Genomic DNA, 22,183 nt, shown 5'->3' with positions numbered 1-22,183 from the left:
CCTGCATGTTCTCGCTGCGTGGTGCTCCGTTTCACATACGTCAGTATGCCTGCATCTGTACTTCCCTTCCAGGCCTATGAGATGCGGCCTTCGATTATTTTCTTTGATGAGATCGACGGTCTCGCTCCCGTGCGCTCCAGGCGCCAAGACCAGATTCACAGGTACTTCCTTTCGCTTCCATCTCCATGTCATCTGCTTCATCTCTAGGAAAAGAAGACCCACCTGCTTCCCTTTATAGGACACACACACCCCCACACCCACACTCTGAACTCCTCGAGTACAATGACACAGAGCTTCATAGCAGTTTAAAGGCAGCAGTTGAAATCAGGTCACTAAGCTTGGTGTCCGGACAAGGTCTCTCTCGAGACCTTGCCTCGCTTTTTCTGTCTTACCATGAGTCCTTTCGCTAACAACAGCTCATCCAGAAAAGCTTCTCCTTTCTGAGCGACGTGACTTTGGAGAAAGTCATGCCAAAGGTAACAACAGCTACTAACCCAGGGAATCCAAACAACATTTGTTTGGTAGTTCTATTGTCACAACGCTCCTGGCGCTCATGGATGGCTTAGACAGCAGAGGAGAGATCGTGGTCATTGGAGCCACCAACAGGCCAGACTCCCTGGATCCTGCTTTACGAAGGCCTGGACGCTTTGACAGGGAGTTCCTTTTCACCTTGCCAAACAAAGAGGTAAGGCTGTTTCAGCAACCTTCCTGCTACTGGCACAAAGCCTTGCTTGACAAGAAAACCGGCTTACCCCACAGCATCTCCGAGAGCGAGCAAGGAAACAAGTGGTATACGTGCTCCACACCTCCCGGTTCCCCACACAGAACTGGCAGGAAGGCTGCAAACAGGAGTTTCACTCCGCCTGGAGCACACGGACATTCTTTGTTGCCCAAGGGCTTGCTCTTTGCTTAGTTAGTGAGTCCACCTAGGCTCTTGCCTTCTGAGGTTGCCGCCTTGTTTTCAGTTCTCCAGTTGGGAAAGCCTTGGGGGAAAACTTGGGATTGAGCGTGGCCGGGCTGGGAATCCTCGGAGCCACCCATAAGCATTTAGGGAGCTGACATTGTTACTGGTATTAGCAGGGAGCTCGGGCTCTTTTTCTTTTTCTTTTTCTCTTTTTTTTTTTTTCTGGCTACCCCAGATTCTTTTGTCTTTAGTTCGCATTTTGTGGGGAAAAGGAGAAAAAGGTTATTGGATTGAAGGCTAGGAAAAATGCACAACACGCTATACTGGACAGAAACAGGAAACACTTCACTGAAGCTCTGGCAAAGAGCAGCGATGAACATAGGCACAGCTTGACATTTGCTCGTTCAAGGACAGCAGCTGGAGTCAGAATTCTTGCTCCTACTACTCTACTTACTCTTCCTATCTACTTGAAAAGTACTGAGCTTTGAAAAGCAGGCAGTGTGTTACTAGAATGTAAACATTTCTTAATTTTAGCAGAGGAAGACAAGCAATTACGGGGATGTGACGGGGGGAGGGGGACTGCACATTGCTTATTTTCTTTTTGAGAAAGAGGCTTAAGACAAGCCACAGTGTGGCCACCTGGTTTGTAGGCTCGAAAAGAGATTTTCAAGATCCACACCAGAGACTGGAGCCCTAAGCCACTGGACGCACTGCTTGAGGAGCTTGCTGAAAAATGCGTCAGTAAGATGAAAAAACACACCGAGTTCCTGCCTGTGCCTGGCTCCTGACAGCGTCTGAGCTTGTGCCAGGCAGTACCCAAGCTGCTTCTGTCTCCTTGCCTTCCCTTGCCTCTGAGAACACGGAAGGCTCTGGGGGGCGTCTTCCTCAGCAGCTAAGGTTGGCTCAGAGGCCTACTTCCGAAGCACAGGCTGTAGGGCGCTGGGCCTCCCGTAATGCAAGCTCCCCAGCAGGGCACTGCTCTGCAGTGCAGGAACTCTTTTGCCATTGCCCATGAAACTCTTCCCCTTTGGGCCACATGCAAAGACTTTGAGAGTGTCCCTTTGCAAAGCCTGTCCTTGACTCCTTTCTGCTGCCTGAGACTGACATGCCTTTGGATTCTGCTCTTGTTGCTCAGGATACTGCGGGGCCGATATTCAAGCCCTCTGCGCTGAAGCTGCCCTCTGTGCTTTGCATCGACACTATCCGCAGATCTACACAAGCAGTCACAAGCTGCACATCGATGTTGCTGCCATTGAAATCACAGCAACAGATTTTCTTGTGGCTATGCAGAAGACTGCACCAGCTTCACAGAGGGCTGTGGCTTCCCCTGGACAACCACTGCCACCCCTTTCCAAGCCACTGCTTCAGAACACGCTACAGAGACTCCTAAAAGGCCTGCAGAGGGTATTTCCCCATGCAGCACTTGCACTCCAGCAGGACCAACAGCCAGGTAGGGCTTCACTGCCTTCACCGCCGTAAAACTCTCCCAAAGCAAACACTGCTAGTTTGTGCAAGCAACAGAAACAAAGCTTTCAGTCAGGATGAGGTGAAACTGAATGGTAGAGAGGGCAGAGCCAGGAACTCCTCCCACTTCACAGTACAGAACTCTATGTTCTCCACTCAAGCATCCAGTTTCCGAAGGCTGTCAGCATCATCTGTCTCGTTTGTAAGGAGAAAAGGAGCTTTCACCGCTAGCAAAACATAGCTTGCGTAAATCCAGACACTTAGGAGAGCTCTGTAGAGACTGAAGGCTTTGGAAAATGGCATTCAGTGTATGCCCCTCAGACGAAGAAATACAAGGCCCCGGGTTTCAGCTCGCATTTAGAAGCTGTCTTAGCACAAGAGAAGGTTGCAAACTCTTCGGGAAAGTTAACAAGCGTCTTTTGCCTTCTCATGGTACCACTCATTTCTTAGAAAATGACTGCATGGACTGTGATGAGGAGTCACCTTCTGGTCCTGAAGATGAGCCGTTTCCTCCAAGGCCTGGCCAGCAAAAGCAAACCTTCCTTAACTGTAACAGGTAACTGCCCGTGTCCTTTCATTGAAATTCTTCCGATTGCTGGGGCTTTCCAAGCTGTCGTGGCCGTTGCAAGTGGGAGGGGCGTTAGATGAGGGAGGACAGAAGAGTTAGTCCAGGGTGCTTTGGTACCAAAAACTGCAAGCAGGAAGCACGGAGATATAACTAGGTGCTACAGTTGTAGGAAAGCAAGTAGCTCCAGCCGATCATCAAGAAGGAGACAGCCTCCTTTTCCTCCACCAAAGACATCCACAGACAATTAGGGCATGCTGATTTCATGCATGCTGTTCTTCTAGGATTCAAGGCCAAAGAAACGTGTTGTCTCTCCTCTTAGCTAAAGAAATGCAATGTGGGTTTGTGGAGTCACCTAGCTTCCCAGATTGGGAATGCAGGAGTGACTCAAGAAAATTGAGGAATGGCCAGCTAAAAGAGCATAATAAAAACCCTGCAAAAAAGGCTTCATTTGCGATCTTTAAGCCACTATGCTTACATTCATATTTTGATAGTGCAATGTGAAAGTAATTCAATCCCACAGTGGAGAAGTTAGCTTATGGGGTCCCAGCTGCGTCAGTAATTTTTCTCACTCTCTCTTACTGTGCTGCTCAGGAAGGCTTCTGACCCACAGAACTTGGTCCAGTCTCTAGGCTCCTTGGCCTGAGCCAGAAAAGGTCCTGCAGTACTGGGAGGGCGAAAAAAATTTAAAAAAAGGTGCTATTCACAGACGTATTCCATGATAACAGAGCAAAAACCACGAGAAAGTTGTATCTGTAGTCTAGGAGAGAGCACACAAGGGAAGATGAAACCATCTGAATGAAGGAATCTAATAAATATCCTCCAGTTCCATGGACTCACAGGAATGTTTTGCACTTTGTTAGATACAGCTAAGGCCTTTCAGAGCCCACGGCATTTCTTTTCCCACAAGGTTCTTCTGCTCCTTCCTGACCACCTTCTCCATTTCCAGTGGATCCCTTGCACCTAAACTTGACCAAGGCAGAGGCCTCAAAGCTGCTCAGTCAAGACATCCTGAACATAAGAGCCTCACGGCCGGGGGGAAGAGATCCAGACCAGTGTGTGCTGGACAAAGAAAGACACTTTGAATATCTGTGTCTTGACTGATCACTTCCTTTGCAAACTTCTTGTTTTGCAGTTACGCTCCTAGCAATGCTTGTTGCCAGCCAGCACGTCACAGGCCCAGGTTCTTAATCGCTGGAGAGCCCGGGTACGGGCAAAGTTCCCACTTGGCGGAGGGGGGAAGAAAAGGGTTTCTCTTCTCTCATCACACCGCAGGGAAGAGGCAAGAACACACTTGCTGGATTCGAGCGGTGTAGCAGTGGCCCCAGGCTGATGTGGACCCTGCTGAAGGGCTGGGCCTGTTTTTTCAAGCACACTACCACTCGCACTGGGCGTGAGGCTCTGGGCGAGTTACCTGACATCTAAGCAGTTTGGAAATCAGGCAGAGATTCAGGCCTGCCTCTCGCTGTGGAGAGGCTGAAGGAACTGGGTCCAAGCAGCAATGTTACCTTATTCTTGGTGGCTTGTTTGGACACTTTGTCTTTGTGCACTCCCGTTTTGCAGGCAATTTTGATTGATCCATTGTTGTTCAGCAGCAGCCTCTGCTACCCGCTTCAACAGTCTTCTCCAAACTTCCTTTTGACTAGTTGATCCGAGAAGCCCAGAGGACAGCACTGAGCATCCTTTCTATTCCACATATCCATGCCTGGTGGGAGGCTGCTGGACTCACCTTGAGAGCTATGCTCACAACATTGCTAGAGGGCATTCCAGCACATGCTCCAGGGCTGTTGCTCGCTACATCAGATGTTTGCCATGCAGATCTCCCGCCAGAGGTATTTCTCTCACTGCCTTCCCGGCTTCTTTCAGTCTCATGTTAATTTATCACTCCATTAAGCACCCAAATACTGTGCTCTCCTAAGCCATTCAACACCGGCATTACTAGGGCACCCTGCTGGCATCTCTTCCCTCTGCAGTTGCCACAAGGCTTCAACCTGAAGGGCAGCAAGGCAAGTAAATCCAAAACAGGCAACCTAGGAGATGCTCAGTGTCCTCCCTTGGAGCACTGGAACCTCGGGTCGCTTCACAGAGCTTTAATCCTAGAGGTGTTCCTTAAAGAAGATGCCCTAAATTGCCCTGCCGACCCACTGCAATCTCGCCTTTAAGGCCAAGAAGCAAACTTGTTCTAGTCTCTCCCTTATTCAAAGCATTCCTCAGCTTCACTGGAAAAGGAATTCATCTTTGTGGAGCAGAACACAAATTTGGGGGGGGGGGGGGCTTACGGCTGCGCTGTCTTTTCTCCTCCCACCTCAGGTACGAGCTTTATTTTCTGAGCTTTACGGAGAAGTTTTCAATGTCCAGTCACCTAGTGAGGACGAAGGGAGAAAGTTTTTCGAGGACTTGCTTGTCCAGCAAGCTGCTAAGCCTGCTGCACCACAAAAGAAAGCAGGTGAGGCTATTCTACAAACACAGCGTTGCTATCTCTAGCTTAGCAGCCATTCGGCATTTGCTTTGGTAATAGATTTCCTGGCACGAAGGTTTACTCTGCTTGTGTCTGAGTATCATCACTTGGCTAACCTTTTCTGGTTGACTGAAGCTTGTCAGGCACGGGAAGTCCTCCTGCCTGTGGCATCACCAACTGAGCCTCGACTGCTGACAGAGGAGGAGGAGAGGCAGCTCGAGGAGCAAGGGGACGAGACATGGCCAGCGGTGCCTGCAGAGTCCAGTACACCCCTCTCTGCTGGCAAGTCCTTTCTTCCTTTTTTCTTTTTTCTTTTTTCCTTTTTTGGATAAGGTGCCAATGACATTGATATCTTCCCTCTTGTCATGGCATACCTGCTTTTGGTGATGCTGGTGGCTTTATGCCAAAGGCATTCCATTTCCAAATTAGGTGCAGCACGTGAGGTCAGTCCCCAGGACAGTCACTCAATGTGCTGATGAAATAAAGCCCAGCCACAGAGCTTGGCTCACACTGTAAAACACTGGCCTCGATGGCCCCGCAACGGCTAACTCCTCAAATGTAACATGTTGTTTAGAGCAGTTGCTGAACACTGCACAAGTTCTTACGGTAATAGGAAACAGTGAGGATTTTTCCTGTGCTTTTGCTTCCTTTTTCTCTTCCTCTCCCTCTTGCCTTCCTGCCTGCCACCCCCGCACCAAGTCATGGCCGTCTGTTTGTGAGGCTTAGGCAACCTCTGCTTTTGGAACACAGGGGAAGGAGAGCTTGTCTCCAAAGACTTTTCTGCTTCTCACCTCTTGTACTTCCTGTGATGAGAGACGAAGCCACCTGAGCTTATGACCTTGCTTTGTGCTCATGCCTTCGGTCTACAGTCTGCTCTGTGCACAAAATCTTCAAGGGCGTTCTTTTATGCATGATATAATCTAATAGTTCTTGCGCTTTTTAATTCTAATAACAATTGGACCCCCTTCGCTTGCTGCCCTTTCTCCCTCAACACATGCATGTAGTGAGCCAGCACAATGGTACATCAGTCCCTCTCACCATTCCCCTTGTGCACCAAGTAAGACGACGGTGCTAGATTGTGCAGACAGAACTGCTTAGCTAATGCTTTGGCTTGCTTTTTCTCCTATCTCTGTGCAGCTGCCTGCAGACAAAAGCGAAGGAGGAACGCATCGCCCTCAGAGAGCCTAGCAGAGAAGAGGAGGAAATGCTCACCCCCTGCTGAGAAGGAAACCAGCATCTCTCTCAGGGTAGGTTGGAGCTCACTGATCCACCTTTGCTTCCCGCTCTGCTGACGACCCTTGAGGCAAGAGGGCCTTTGCTGTGGCAGCCGCTGTCCTTTACTACAAAACGGGCCATGGCAGTTCCTGCTGTTCTCAGAGAAGTTCACTTGCAGTTAGGATCGTGGAGGTGATTGATAGCCTGAGGAGCAGCACAATGCTAGCTGAAACTGGAGCCTTGCTTTTTCTCACAAGTCGGACACAGCAGCTCATTTCCTCCATGGAAATCTGCTGCGATATTTAGTCTGGTCTTGGACGTTTCACTCCTTCTTTATTTAGCCATACAAGGAAGGAGGATGCGAGTTGTGGGGGACCATTTTCTTTTGTGTCTGAACACATCGAGAGCCTATTCAAATGATCTCGTGCTAACGCAAACTTGTACTGTCTCCCTTTTTTCTTCAGCAACTGTTGAAGGTCGTTGGCGACGCAACAAAGGACTGCAACATCCGCCACCTCGAAAAACTACACCTGGTGCTCAGCCAGTGTGTTTACCGCCATCGGCAAGACGATGACAAAACGCAGTTGATAGAGGTACTTTGTTTACACAGCACTTCCTGTCACTGTTCTGCACTTCTTCCTTGTGCACAGTGGGTATCCTGCTTATTCGCTATTCCTCTCTTTCCTGCTTAGCAGTCTGTGTTACATACGAGTTGCTGACTTCCACCTGGAAGGCATCTACACAGACTTTCATTTTATACAAAGCAGCTAGCTACAGGATTTTACATTTCTATTCCAGCTTATAGCAAGTTTGCCTGTGTTTAGTGGCAATTATTATTCCTTTTTTATCTTTTTAAATCTTTTTTTAGGAAATGAAGGAAGAAATTGAAAACTTCTCCCGTGCTCAGTAACAGGAAACGTGCTTCTACTCTGCCATTCTTTTTCATTATTTGCTGTTTAGTCCTCAGTGCTCAATTCAGTAAAGAAAGCCTGTAGTTATCATATAAAGACATCTGTTTGTATATATATCCAAATATAGCGAGGCTATACCAATAAAGCTCATATAAATCCTTTTAAGCTTTCTTACTGGCTGTTTGTTGCTGTTAGTGTTCCAAACCTATTGCGTATACATACATGATCTGTTGACATCGAGGTGTTTGGCCTTCCTTTCGCATGTGCATTGCCTGAAAGTCTCGTGCCTGGCATTTTTAGGAGACCGATGGTCGTCAGTGCGTTTGACCTACACACATCTGGACGTCTTCCAAGTAATCTCAGTGCCTCTCTCAAAAGAAAGCAACGGAAAACTCGACCATCTTTGCCCAAACGGTGACAGGCGGTTTTTCTGGCGTCGCCTGCGCTACTGCCTATGCCGTTGTCTATTAGGCAACGTTGCAAGGCAGCGCAGAGGTCATTCTTCTTCGGACCTGCTCGCGCCCCCAGGGGTTCTCAGAGAAGGAAAACAAACCTGCAGCAAGCGTCGGGGAGGAAAACTCTTCCCCAGGCAGCGGCACTTTGCTGTGCTCGGGGCGCCCCGCGCCCGGGCACATCTCAGCCCGCAGCGCTGCCTGCTGCCCGCCGCCCCCCCCCCCAGCAGCTCTCCTCCGCCCGCTCGGCGGCAAGCGGCGCTCGCGCTCTCTCGGCCCCTCGCCTCGGCCCCGGCCCCCCTTCTCGGCCCGCCAGCGCCCCCGGCAGCCGCTCCGCCGCCGGGCACGGCTCTCCCGGCACAGCTCTCCGCCCGGGCGGCCGAGCCGAGCCGAGCCGAGCCGAGCCGCGCCGCGCCGCGCCGCGCCGAGCCGAGCCGCGCCGCGCCGCGCCGCGCCGCGCCGAGCCGAGCCGAGCCGAGCCGAGCCGCGCCAGCCCCCGGCTCCCCCGGCGCCCACCCCCGCCCGCAGCGCCCGCCCGGCCCCCACCCGCCGCCACCCGCCGCGACCCCCAGCGCCGCCGGCAGCCACGCTCCGCGCCGGGAGCCGCCCTCGCGGCGGGAAGCGCCCCCGAGCCCCGCCGAGGCTGCGAGCCTGCCCGGGGCTGCAGCGCCCACGGCGCCGGCTGCCCCCGCACCCTCGCCCCCGCCGCGCCTGTCGCGCTCTCGGCTCCGCGCAGCGGCCCCGCGCCCCGACGCCTCGCCGCCCGGCGCCCGCGCTCTGCCCCGCCGCTGCCCCGGCCCGCCTCGCCCGGCCGCAGCCTGTGCTAGCGAGCCCCGCAGCCGCGGCGCTCCAGCCCAGGGCGCTGCTCTTCCCCAGCGCTCTCCTGCTCGCCCCGCCGAGGCTCAGCGCCTTCGCCCCAGATGCAAGCAGCGTGTTCATTGCACTGCTTTAAAGGCTCGTGTCTGGCATTGTAACACAAGAAATCGGCTTGGGGCAATGGTAACTCCCTTGCCAGGCTTGCTTGCCTGGATCGGCAGCAGTAATGGGCCTTCTTCCCAATGGAGAGCTGCCAGAGGCTGGTCACAGCCTGCCCTTCTGAGCGCAGATCCAAAAGCTGCCCTGGCAGATGGCCGTTGGCAGACGTCCATCGCAGAGCAAGTGGTCATGGGAGCGTCGTCTTTCTTTTCCTGCTTCTGCCCGCTGCAAACAGAAATCAAGCAAACAGCAGGCAAGAAAATCAGGAGGAGAGAGCACTCCTGCCCTTCCCCTTTGTGCAGTGCAGTGCTGTGCGATGCAGCAGGAAGAGCCGAGAGCGAACAGCTGAAGGCGCCACACACACTTTACCCCAGACTTTGGAGAAACTCCAAGGCAGCTAAGCGCTTACGAAGGAAACAACCACCCGAGCTGTAAAACTGTGAGCATCCCTCAAGGGACACAGCCTTTGCTGATCTGGTTTTACATTTGACTCACTGTGTCCCCTCAGAGAGGGCTGCTGCCCAGGTGCTCCTGCTCCTCCACCTCTTCTACCCTTTCACTTGAAAAGCCCTCCCTCCTGCTCTCTCTCCTTGCTGCTAGCACTGGTGTCGAATGGTAGTGCTCTGAGTGGGGCTGCTGCTTGCCTAGGTGCTTGCCCAGCACTCCCTGGCAGGGCAGCGCTACCCAATGTAGTGCACTTGCCCCGGACGACAGGAGCATCAGTGCAGCCCTCTGTGGCTTCAAGAGGTTCAGAAACCTCTTAGCCTGGGATTTGCACCTGCATCTTAGGGAGGAGAGTGTGCTGGGAACTGACAAGTATCGACTCTCTGGTGTGGCTGTGTGTTTCCATCCCCTTCAGAACGAGCAGAAGAAGAGGACAGTGAGCATAATCAGGGTGAAGAGCCTGCCTGTTTGGAGGTGCTGGGAGCTGCACTTGACTTTGAGGAAGAGGGTGAGGCTGAATACCAGCATGAGGGGCGTGCAGAAGAGGAAGTCCAGGACTCCAATGGTGATGAGGAGTATGTGGCAGTGGCTAGAGAGGCGAACAGTGCAAGAAATGTGCCCCAGCATGTTCAGCAGCAGCGAGAGGCTCCAGAGCAGGCCGGAGATGATGCCAGACAAGTGCTTTGGGCGATGGCTTCGGCACCAGATGGGACAGAGGACAGACAGGCACCTCTCAATGCTGATGGCTGTCAGGAGATACAAGCCAGTCCTGTACATGAAAAGATCCAGGAAGAGGAATATCCCAAACTGCACTCCCACTTTGAAGTGCATCAGGCACTGAACTGTTTTGATGGCAATGCAGAGCAGGTAGCCAAAGTCAGCGGCAGCCAGCTTCAGGATGTAGACAGTGAAGCGGTTCCTCTGGATGCGGAAGCCGAGGTACCAAAGGACCATGCCATTTCCCACCATGCCAGAGGCAGAGCTGATGAGGCAGAAGCTCTCCATGAACTTGAGGAGAGCATATGACGGCCCTGCCTTTTGCACAGTCCCACTGTAATTAGTCCCTTCAGCCAGGCTTGAACTGCTTTGAAAGGAGAGCATTATGAACTGATCAGTCACTATGAAATAACCAAAATGGAGAAAGTTTCTTCTTCTCTCTGTTTCTGCAAGAGAGAGAGGGGAATTTAGTGACTGATACACTGCTTTTATACTTACAGCCTTGTGGCCTGGGACAGCTATCGCTCACGGAGTATGCATGGCTGATGTCTGGGAAGGTAACAGCAAGATGCTACATATTGAGGAGAAGGCAAAATCATGCAGAAATTTGGAGAGGTTGAAGCAGGAAGACAGGGTGAGGCAGTTCAACAGAGTAAAAAAAAGAAGCAGAAGAAAACATTGCTGCTTATAGAGAGGGAGGAGCAGGAGATGAGGAGGGGGTAACTCTACGCAGTGATCGTGTGTGTGTGGATGTCTGTGAGAGGACATGAAGATGGAACAGCAGAGACAGAGAACATCCCAAAGCATTAATGATAGCAAGGAAATGCTGAATCTATCCCAGAAATGCTTACCTTCCTGCCCCAGTGCATCGGAATTGACTGCTCAGAGAAGCTGGGACCTGGCATCAGCTCTAGTGTCTTTCTCTTGGTTTCTGATTCATCCCATGGATCTTCTGGGAAACATTTTCTGTGAAAAAGACAAGGAAGTTCTTTCAGCCTGCAGATTCAGTTTCTGTCTCCTGTGGCGTAATGAAGCAGGTGTTGTCAGGAAGGAGTGTTTTCACTGTACTGAGGAGGCTGGGATGAAGTCAGCGGCAGATGAGAATGGGGCTCTCTCATGTTGTGAGGCAGTTTCCTATTTCTGCTCTACTTCTCTGGTTGCTTTTACAGGAGGTGGGGAGAAAATTACCTGCCAGGGATTCCATTCCCAGGGATGCTGTGGGATTTTGCATGCATCTGTGAAAGGCTCTTGGTGCGTTCGTACTCTGGCCAAATGCTGTTATAAAGGAGATGTACAAATGAGCAGTCAGTAGAGATTGCGGGAAGTTTTCAGAGTAACTGTATTCTGTTTTGTTTTTTCTTTCTTGGAACATGAGAGTCAGCTGGAATGGGATTATTCCAGAGGAGGATGTCCCTTCTTCCAATGTTTCCTTCAAAAATCCCTTCCTGTGCAATGTCTCGCCCCAAATCCTGCCAAGACCCCCAAAAGAGAAAGGGCTTGTCTGCTGCGCGTGGGGTGGGAAAGGGAGATCAGACATTGAGGCCTTCACAGCCTGGGTGCTAGGCATCAATAATCCTCTTTGGGCATTATCAGCCTTTGCCTGCCTCCCCTGAATGCTTCTGGGCCTCCCTTTGACAACATGTGTAAAAAGGTGCCTCTTTCTTTCTCCTGCAGATAGGAGGAGTCTCCCCAAACTGCACAGGGCTCTAACAGCATTTGATGACTCGTCGTTCACCTCTGGCCCCAGAGAATTAAAGTATTTTAGCAGCTTGACCTGAAAGGGACTTTAGAAAAATAGTAAACACAGCGATTTATTCGCAGTAATGCAACAGAAACCCTGCAGGCAAGAAGTGTGCTTGTTGTGTGCCACTTACTTACAAAATGAAGAGGAAGAAAAGAGTTTTAACAGTGTGATTGTGCAAGCTTCAAAATGGGCAGGTGTTGGCTCCAGAGGGACAAATCTCACTCAGACTTTGGGTATCACGTGGTGAAGCAGCAAAGGTCTCTCTCTCTGCCTCTACAGTCAGGAATTGTCTTTGATTAGACAAATTAGACCTATTTTGAGATATTGTGGCTTAGTCTGTGACCTGACTTAGTCTGATCTTAAACTCTGGTTAATTTGATCTAAGAGAGATGACAAAAAGTCCTTTATCTACAGCTTCTTGCCTCTGGGCATTTACTTTGAAGTGCTTTCTTTTTCTGGCCATGGTAGGGATGGGTAACTGCTTTTGAGGGTTAAGCTTCTAAAGCGGGGAGAAGTAGGCGTAAAGTGGTGTTTCTAGAATGTCTCTTAAGACTCACTAACAAGGCCTACCAAAGCCTGCTTGCGCTGTTGTATCTCTTGCGTCCTCTGTGCACGATTCTAAATTGTGGGATATGAGACATCACTTGGCTCTGAGTTGGTGCAAGACGTAAATGGTCAAAAAGGTAGGTGTTTGAAGTTGCTCGCCCCTCCTTCTGCCCCCTACTTAACTGACCTTACTCCCTTTCTCCAAACAGAGCATAGCCTTCTCTTCCTAGCTGCCTCCCCTTCTTTCCTGTGGCAGGAAGCAACATCTCCGTGAAAGGTGCAAGACAGGTAATATGGCAGCTGATGCTGGGGAGGGTCATGAGGGGAAGGCTGCTACTTTTGTTTGATGTTTGAGGTAGGCTGAGGTGAGGGAGAGAAGAGGGTTGACTGCAGTAGGAGCTCCTGGAGTTGAGAAGGGGGTAGCTGTGGGAAAGGAAGGGTGGGGATAACTACTGAGGGCAGAGGCTTGGGAAAGGGAAGCAAATCAAGTCTTTTTAGAATCTTTCTCTGACCCTTCTGCATGTGGTGAAAATTGGACTGCTCTGAAACACACGTATGCGCATATAGATTCCTTCTTCCAGGTCTCAACCACATTGCAGAAATACCAACAGTACTGTGAGTGCCTTATGTTGCAATCAATGAGAAAATAAAGACTATTTATTTCAAACACTGGTGTCTAGGAGCTCTTGTGATGAGTGGAGTCAGGTTTGCTGCCCTCAGGGCAGCAGGTGTCCCTTGCAGGCACCTCATGCCACTGGTACAGGGACGATGTTGAGGAACACACTCAGCACTAACATCCTTGGCTGCCTGTCTCCTTTCAACCGTCCCCAGGGAAGCAGAAATGTGTTTTTTTTTCAGGGCGCTGGTGGCCCCCGAGGAACGCATTCTTCTTAGCCATGACCACTGACCTTCTAGAGTGCTCTGTGTCCTGGCATCTTCCCAGAGAGATACTGAGCAAGTCAGAGGACAAACATAGCTCCCATGCTGAGGGCATGCTCCATGGTAGGCTGGGCTGGCTATCTTAATGTTAGTTCAGGGCAGAAAATTCTGCACATGATCCCTATTCCTTGCAGTCATCCTATCACCAACGTCTTTTGGACCACAAGAAATATATTGCAAACACGTGGCAGATGCCACCTCTGAGAATGCTTATCTCTTACTGTCAGTGATTGAGAGGGTCTACGATGGTGGTTTACATCCTCTGGAGGTGCCTCTCTCTCCATTGGGCATTCAGGGAATGTCAGGTGATTAGCTTTCTATCTAAGGCATTCAATCAGATTTCATAATGTTAAATAGCATCAGCCTGGGCCATCGATAGTGTACTGTCATGTACTGTCATACTGGTTGTAATGGACGCCCTGTGGAGATATGCCGAATCATCAGAAACTTTGCATTCCATATAATGCAAGTGAAGTAACCATCCTATGGTTTCTTCCATAGACCGTGCAAAAGCATGCTGAAAAAGTCACTCACGGTTCTCATATATCTATTATAAGGCTTTGGTAAGATTGGTCTCTTGTCTCCAAAGCATATTCAAAACCTGAGTCTACTTCCTTAATGAAACTAGTTAATGAAAGCCTGCATCAAATAGCAGCAGTCTAGCTGGTCTTTCTTTCCCTTGAGATTAAACATCCTTCCTGTGGTTTACATGCTGAGTACAGTATAGTTCTTGTGGCAGCTGTTAGTCTGAACAAACTTGGCAGCCCAACGACATCTCCTTGTCTGGACACAGAGTTATGCTGTTGTGTTTTCTCAGCTAATCTTAATTGATCATCTAAGACCAAAACTGCTAGTGTTTGATCTCTGAAGAATGCCACCTTCTATGACAGATGGGCAGTTAGGGCAATGCAATAGCATTTGTTCTTGGAAAAAGATCCCTAGAATGAAGATCTCCTTATCTTGAAGATGATCAAGACAATTGTGTAGCTATAGCCATTCTCTAACCAGCAGGAAAGGAAAATACTTGAGCTCCTTTCCCCCAGTTCTTTTTTCTCCTCCCTTCCCCTCACCATCTCTCCAAAATCATGGCAGAAAGCAAGAGACAGAGGGCAATGGCAAAGACCGCTGCAGCCATCCAGGACTTTCTCACCTTCTTGTGGGTTCCTTGGTATTTCAGGGACTATTTGCAGCAACTGCCTGGTGTGGATCTGCTGGTGAAAATTGTCACCTGAATTCTGTGACTGATGGTCCAAATAAAATCCTTGTGCTGTAAAATCAAATCCTGGTGCTGGGCTATTTAGACACTGTTAAAAAAGCCACAGTCATTTCAATGTGACGTCTGGAGAAACAGCCACTCACTCTCTTGGGGAAATGTCTAGTTTGTTGCATGTGGTCACTAAGATTTCAACCACTTCCCCCTTCCCTCCCAGCACAGAACCTGTCACTGTCATGGCTTAGGAAATGCTTTTTCACTACTTCTCCCTTCTTCAGACAGTCTCACGATATAAAGAACTCAAGAACTGTCTGTCCAAAGTTATAGCTTGACTCTTGCACCAATGCTTTGCTTCGCAGCTGCATCCATGAGCAGCTCTAGTTTCACAGACCTTGCAGAAGATGCTCTACTGCTGCTCAGGGTCACACAGATTGAGAAATGGTCAGTCCTCTTCCCTAATGCCTGCTGCTGATTTCACAACCTCCCTCAACACAACTTCTCATTCCCCAAGGGTCCACTGTCACTGCAGAACCTCCCTTAGCACACTCATCACTACCGAGTGTCCTCTTCTGACCTCAAAACCTCTCCCAACACAAGTTGTCACCATACATTGTCCCCTACTACTTGACATTACCTGTTCTACAGTAGGGTCTCCTTGAACTCTGTAGCCAGCCTTATGACACCTCAGCAGCCACAATTCTGCAACCTCTCCTAGTGTTACCCTTCAAAACACGATGTCCGCTTCTGATGTCACAAGGTCTTTCAACACAGCTTAGCACCCACAGCATTACCTGCCACTTCATACTGTCTTTCAGCACAGTCCCTCACCACACCTCAGGCACTTCTGATTTCACAAACTCCATGAAGACAGCCCCTGGCCATGTAGCATCCATTTCAAGTTTCACAACTTCCCTCCACACCGTGCCTTGTCCCCATCCTGCCCATCATCAAATTCACAACACACATTCACCATGGCTCTGTCAACAAACCCCTTGCCAGTATTCACTATCCAGCTGCAAAACCTCGTTCATCTCACCATGCACAGTCCCTCCTTGTCCAAATCACAGCTCCCCTGAGCATGACCTGCTGCCATAGTGGTGTCCAGAACCAGGTGCCGAGGTAAGTGGAATGAAAATGGAGAAAAGACCTTTCTCCTTTGCTGGCACTAAGCACACCCCTTATGGGGAATTATTTTGCAGCAGGAGGTAGCAGCAATTCTTCATTTGGACTTGTGCATTAAGTCACCTCTGGTAGTCCATTTGGCTAGGGAAACAAAAGGACATGAATGTGATGCTAGCCAAGTTGCTGCCATGTGTGCCACTGGGTACAGAAAGTGGCAGGCTGACTCATACTAGGTTAGCAGGCCAGATGCTATTGGCCTGATCTCTGGCTTCTGTCATCTGTTGCTCCTCTTCCTTTCCCAAAGACTGGAAGACTTTGTTTACCTTCTTACCCAATACTCTTGTTTCCTGTAGTGACTACTGTTAACCCTCAATAACCTGCCCAAGACTCCAGGCGACAGTAAAAGGACATTTAAGTTAGGGGACTGTTTTCACCAAGGCATTTCTTTACCAGTATTTATTCTCATTAACTGTAGGATTTCTGTTTTCACTGTGGAGATCGCTGGCATTCTGTGCAGAGGAGATGGAGACATTAACTATGTTGCTATCAGGCCATTCCACATTTCCAGAAATTTCAGCAAAACAAAGGAAAGGACAGTAGCTGAGACAATGTCTTTCCTGACATCCATGAGGCATAAGCTACAAATACATAGTAGAGTTTAGAGCCATGATGAATTTGACTTGGGCCTTGGTTGAGATGATATGCTGATATAAATCAACATGTCTGTTTGCTTTGTTTGTTTCATTTCATAGGTTCACCTTTGACTGCAGCTGCTCAGGTTAAGAAAGATGGGGCCCATCGTGACAGTGAGATTTGTCCGCCCTAAGTTACTTTGTTTAAAAGCTAGATGTCTATTTCACACCTAATCGCATCCTAAAATCAGTTCTGAGGTAGATCAGATGCATCTGCCTCCAGAGACATTCATTTTTTTTCCTCAGAAGAGCCTAGAGTGACTAAGTCAGGGTTAAATTCACTGACTTCCATTGGCATTAAATAGGTGACATCCTCCCTCAGTTTCCCAGTTCGTAAATGAAGGATTTTTTTGACTGACTTGGTAATTCACTGACCTCTGTTAAAACATGCAAATTCTTGCAAAGAGGCTTTATTCACTGGATTTCCAGTGATGAAATTTCTGGTGAGATAGGACTTGGAGGGTCATCAAGAGGTCACCCAGGACATCTTCTGTCCCTATAAAAACTTAATCGTGACCACTCCTGAGAGAAATGAGCCCAACCTGTCCTTAAAAGACTCCTGTGATAGGAATTCTTTACCATCCCTGGAGGATGGTGACTCTTCCTACAGCTTGAGGTTTCTTTCTTTTTTTCTTTAATGAAGATTTCTCTTTTACATGTTTTTTGGAATACACAGAAGTTAAAAAAGGAGAGAAAATATCTAGATTACAAATGGACTGTTTTAGCATTCACAATGCTAGGAAGCCAGAGCAGTGGACCTAATGGCCCTTTACACATGGGAAATCCATACAACTATCAGCTTGGAGTAAGGAAGAACTCTGAGAAGCGTTAACTGCATAGGTCCATGCATATGCTTGTCCAGTTGAATACTCAGCTACTCCTTTGAGTGTTATTTCTTATGGAGAAACCCTGAAATGCCTTTGTGATATCATTATAAAAGCATTGACTGACAACTGTTTCTTTAAAATACATTTACTTAAACTTTTCAGTCAAGACAGAACTCATTCTCCTCCTTTGCCCCTTTCTTTCACGCCTTCCCTTCACTAAGCCTCCACCCCTCCCTCCTGCAGCCCCAAGAGCCCTTCAGGTGGAAGATTTCCTGGGAGAGGGTTAAAGATTGGTACTTAAAAGGTTTTCTTCTCAGCCCTTTGTGCAGCTGCTGGGATATGAAAGCATCATTCAGCACACCCAGGTCACATCATCCACACAGCCTATTAAACCACTTCTCGCATAGGCAGGAAACATCAAGATACACTTGTGACACATGAAAGCAAGTAATAAATTAGATGGGACTGGATTATACACTAACAGCCACCTCCTAAGCAAGTTTTGGAAGCTTTCCAGAAGCCATTCTATGTTCTTTAAAGGCGCTGTGCTCTAACACATTCATACCAGGGGAGACAGAAGTTGAGGAGATAAGGCTGTACAGCCCTTACACAAAATATTAGATCTCTAAACACAGGCGAGGTAAGTTTTGCAGCTTCTCTGCCTTCTCGCTTTGCTTCGCTTTGTTTGCTTTGCTTTGCTTTCCTCTTCCTTTTCCTTTCTTCTTGCACAAATGTGAAAATACAGAAAGAAACTTCCACTGAAGTTATCAACTGTCTCTAGTTATCTTTGGCTAGAATCATATACAGAGCTAGTTCCACAGCCGCAGATTCGATTGCTTCGAAATTATTCTTTTGTTTCCCATAACCACCTGAGATTTTAGGGAAGAATGCATGCAGTAAGGAGATGGTGCAATTTCTCACCCTTTTTGAGATGTTAAGAGTACACATGAGATTCATTTTATTTTGCATCTGATTGCATTATGTCATATAGCTCAGGTCTACCCCTGCAAAGGCACTTGAAGAGGTAAGCCATAACTGGTGGCAATCCTCTACTGAATTAGTCATTCTAGTAGTCCTCTTGGAGTCAACAGTAAGAAACGGGTACCTGCAGCACATGATTCATCACATCTACAAGTAGACTGGTCAGGTGTAATATGCCTAGCTTAGGTACAGGTGCCTACATGACTTAAGGCGATGAGATGAGATCAGACAGATGGGTAGTTTGTTAGATGCAGTTTGGTGGTGATGGAAAGGACCTTATCAAGCAAGATACATGGTCGAGCTGTCTGAATTGTGAATCGGTCCTTTTGTAGATGCACACCTTGTTTTTAGCTCAGGAGTTTGCCATCTGCTGGTATTCAGGCATAAAGTTTCCCCTGACCATTTCTCTCTTGGTCACTCCTTTCTGACTGCCTAAATATGGCCCTGCGATTGCTGTGGTATGCTTCCAGTCATGCTCTGGCTTGGATGGAGCCCAGCTATTTCTTTTGGACTGGGTACTGCACAGCCATAAAGGTGTGCTCATTTCATCCCTGTCATTTATTTTGTTGAGAAGTCTATGTTGTTGCTCAGTAGAAGGAAGAGGGGTAGAAAGGATCACAACTTGGCAAGACGAGGGAGAAACTGACCTCCCGTTGTTCTTACTGATCCTTTTCCTTGTAGAAATATCTGAAAGGGAAACATCCATGTAAATTTTACCCTTCTGCTTGAAAAACTTTCATCTAGTGTAATTACAACTGTAAGCATAGGAAAAGTCCCTAACTTTGCCCACTTCCTCTCTCGGCTTCACTTTGTGGGTTTGAAAGTAATCTTGGGTTTACTCAATTTCAGTGTTTCCTGTGGATGCTTGATCACTTTGTGCCTGCACGAGAGTTTCTGATTATGCTGCAGATTGAAGTAGTTGGTAGATAACTTGGCTTAACTGAATCATTCCGCAGATTTGCTCACAGATCACGAATACAAATGAGAAGACCTGGTTGTGATGTAATTCTGCAGGACTTAAAATGGTGCATTTTAACACCAGCTGATGGGGAATGTTTTGATGCTAGAAGGAAGCCCATACAGTGGATATTTTTATTGAAAGAGTGCCTGCTTTTGGCTGACCTTAAACTCTCTGTGAAGAGTTTAATCTGGTGGTTCCCAGACTTCTTTGACCAAGAGAATTCTGGTGGTCTGGGTGCATAATGGCAAGCTAGGGATGTTACACTCTTTCTAAAGATGTAGGCTACTCATTTATTAGTGACACGTAATGCTCGATGGGTTGTAGCTGGAACACAGGGTGAACCAAAGAAGTCCCATGTTTATGCTGGAATGTGACCTTGTCTCGAATGAGAAACTGTATGGATGTAGAAATGCCTAGGGACAAGGAGCTCAGCCATAACCTAAAACAGGTGGATGGCATTAAAAAAAAATCTCTGAGCTACTTTCAGGCACCAAAAGGGATTATTCTCTGAGGGTCATTCTAACCTGGTGGTGCTAATTTGCTTAAGCTCCTCATAGTGAGTGGAGGAAAAAAGGGTTCTGCAAAGGACCCTAATTTAGTCATTCTGAATCAGCCTATGAATCAGACTTATACTGGCTATTGAAGGAGTTTAGTTAGATTAGCTTCATTAAGCTAAGTTAACCCTTGAAAGCATCACGCAGAGCGTATCAAAAATCACACTAGGTAAAATCAGTACAGTGCTGGGACAGAAGATCTCACAAGAGTCTTTCATTCTTCCTTCCTCTGACAGAAACAATGCTGAGATTTAGAACAATGTCAAATACTACATTAAGTCATATGTGTATTTTTTTCCCCTCCATGATAGATAACCTTCCCAGAACTCATTTTTCAGCCCGTGACATTTCATATTTACGTTTCAAAATGTATATACACAAGAGAGTTCTTTTCTCTGCATGTGGGTACATTTCCCTTCTAAACAAGAATTCAAAGATCATGTGTACTTATAAAGCAAATCATCATTCTGAGCAATATTTCCAGGTATTCTTAAAGACACCCATTTTACAAAGATTGCTGTCAGGGACTTTGTCTACCCTGAGGGCAAACATACTGCATTATCTGCCTTGTAGTGCCCAAGGTGAACCTGTCTGGCCTTGTCCTTAGTGCATGGAAGGCTATCGGCCATGGAGCCAGTCCTTCAAAATCCTGGAGGACCAGGATTAAGGAACATATCACAGAGTGCACCTATCTCCGTGCCACCAAAGCCATGGCAGAAGCTTTGTACTGTGGAGAATTAAACAGCTGTGAAAAAATACATGACAGAAACTAAACACTTCGTAAGCTTAATACTAATGCTATATCTTTCTTGGTTTGTATCCACTTCTGATATAGAACTCATTATTAATAATGAAAAAAATGCTGATGAACCATGTGTCTGTCTTTGTTTTCCCAGGTGTATAAGCTGTATATTGCATATTGGCACCCGTCTGATCAACATGGAGAACGTAAGCAGTGTGAAGGAATTCATTCTTCTGGGCCTTTCAAAGAACCAAGGGGTGCAGAAAATATGTTTTGTGGTGTTTTTGTTCTTCTATATTGTTACTGTGGCAGGAAATCTGCTCATTGTTGTCACTGTAGTTAGCAGTCAGAGTCTGAACTCCCCCATGTATTTCTTTCTCTGCCACCTGTCCATTGCAGATCTTTGCTACTCTTCTGTCACAGCTCCCAAAATGATTGCTGACTTCCTTGTTGAGAAGAAAACCATTTCCTTTGTGGGTTGCATGGCACAGCTATTTGGGTTACATTTCTTTGGCTGCGCTGAGATCTTCATCCTCACAGTGATGGCCTATGATCGCTACTTTGCCATATGCAGACCCCTGCACTACACCACCCTCATGACCAGGCGTGTGTGTGGCTGGATGGTGATGGGTTCATGGGTGGGGGGCTTTGTCCACTCCCTGGTGCAGACCCTCATAACTGTTAGCCTCCCTTTTTGCGGCCCCAACAAAATTGACCACTACTTCTGTGATGTCCATCCCCTACTACAACTGGCCTGTACCGACACCTATGTTGCAGGCATCATTGTCTTTGCCAATAGCGGAATGATTACTTTGGTCTCTTTCTTCATCCTGGTCACATCCTACATTGTAATTTTGTTTTCCTTGAGAAGGCGAACATCCGAAGCGCGGTACAAAGCCCTCTCCACCTGTGGGTCCCACATTACTGTGGTGATTCTCTTCTTTGGGCCATGCACATTCACCTACATACGCCCATCCAGCAATCTCTCGGAGGAGAAGAGGTTAGCTGTGTTTTACAATGTCATCACGCCCATGCTGAACCCACTCATCTACACACTGAGAAATGAGGAGATGAAAAGTGCCATGAGAAAACTGTGGAATAGAAAAGTTTGGCGTGAAAAGGGTGAGGTGTAGAACTGTGGTAACATTTTCTCAGGAGCTGAGAAAATCAAGTCTCTCTCACTATAATTCCATTTTGGAAAATTTACTGAAAGCTCCCTTTTGAAGAAAAGCTTGGTTTTAGCTGTTGCAGTAATTAGGAAGACACTGAAAGTTCATGTTTTGATTGGAATGGCATTGTAAACTCTGTGACTAGCAGGGATTCCCTTTATGTTCTCTTTTTGAATAGCACAGGCGCAGGACTGGGGCTTCCAAGCACTGTGGAGACACCAGCAAATAAAGAAATGAATGCTATCAAAAATATTAAAATGTGTTCCAGGCAGAGCATCCCATTAGTCCGAGCTCTCCCAGGTGTAAACTTTCCGTCAGACAAACTCCATCTACTCTGTAATCTACTCAGCTAGGAAACGATGGCCCAAGGCTTCTGCAAGGCTGTTGGTCCCCTGCTGCTGGAAGCAATTGTACCAAAGGCTTCCTTCCCCTTTACTTCGGAGTAAATGCCTTCTTAGGAGTACTGCATTGTCATATGCTGAATCCATGGGTTAGCAATTAAACTGCTGATATTAGATGCTGGCTGGGTCATTTGCTGATGCAGATGATATGAGGAGAAGCTTCTCCCCTTCCCATTCTAGTGCAGCA

The 22,183-nt window shown here is 48.0% G+C and overlaps 1 protein-coding gene across 1 annotated transcript; it reads left to right on the top strand.

Moving 5' to 3' along the window:
* Positions 1-20,608: 20,608 nt before the first annotated feature.
* Positions 20,609-21,547, top strand: LOC136991925 (olfactory receptor 4S2-like; the record flags this gene model as incomplete). Its single annotated transcript, XM_067295421.1, has 1 exon — positions 20,609-21,547. A coding segment is annotated over exon 1 (924 nt), but the record flags the coding sequence as incomplete, so codon positions are not given.
* Between the last annotated feature and the right edge of the window lie 636 nt (positions 21,548-22,183).

The sequence above is a fragment of the Apteryx mantelli genome, chromosome 4 (genome assembly GCF_036417845.1).
Source record: "Apteryx mantelli isolate bAptMan1 chromosome 4, bAptMan1.hap1, whole genome shotgun sequence".
Classification (NCBI taxonomy): domain Eukaryota; kingdom Metazoa; phylum Chordata; class Aves; order Apterygiformes; family Apterygidae; genus Apteryx; species Apteryx mantelli.
Note: the sequence above shows the minus strand (reverse complement) of the source record. Positions and strands in the feature narration are given on the sequence as shown.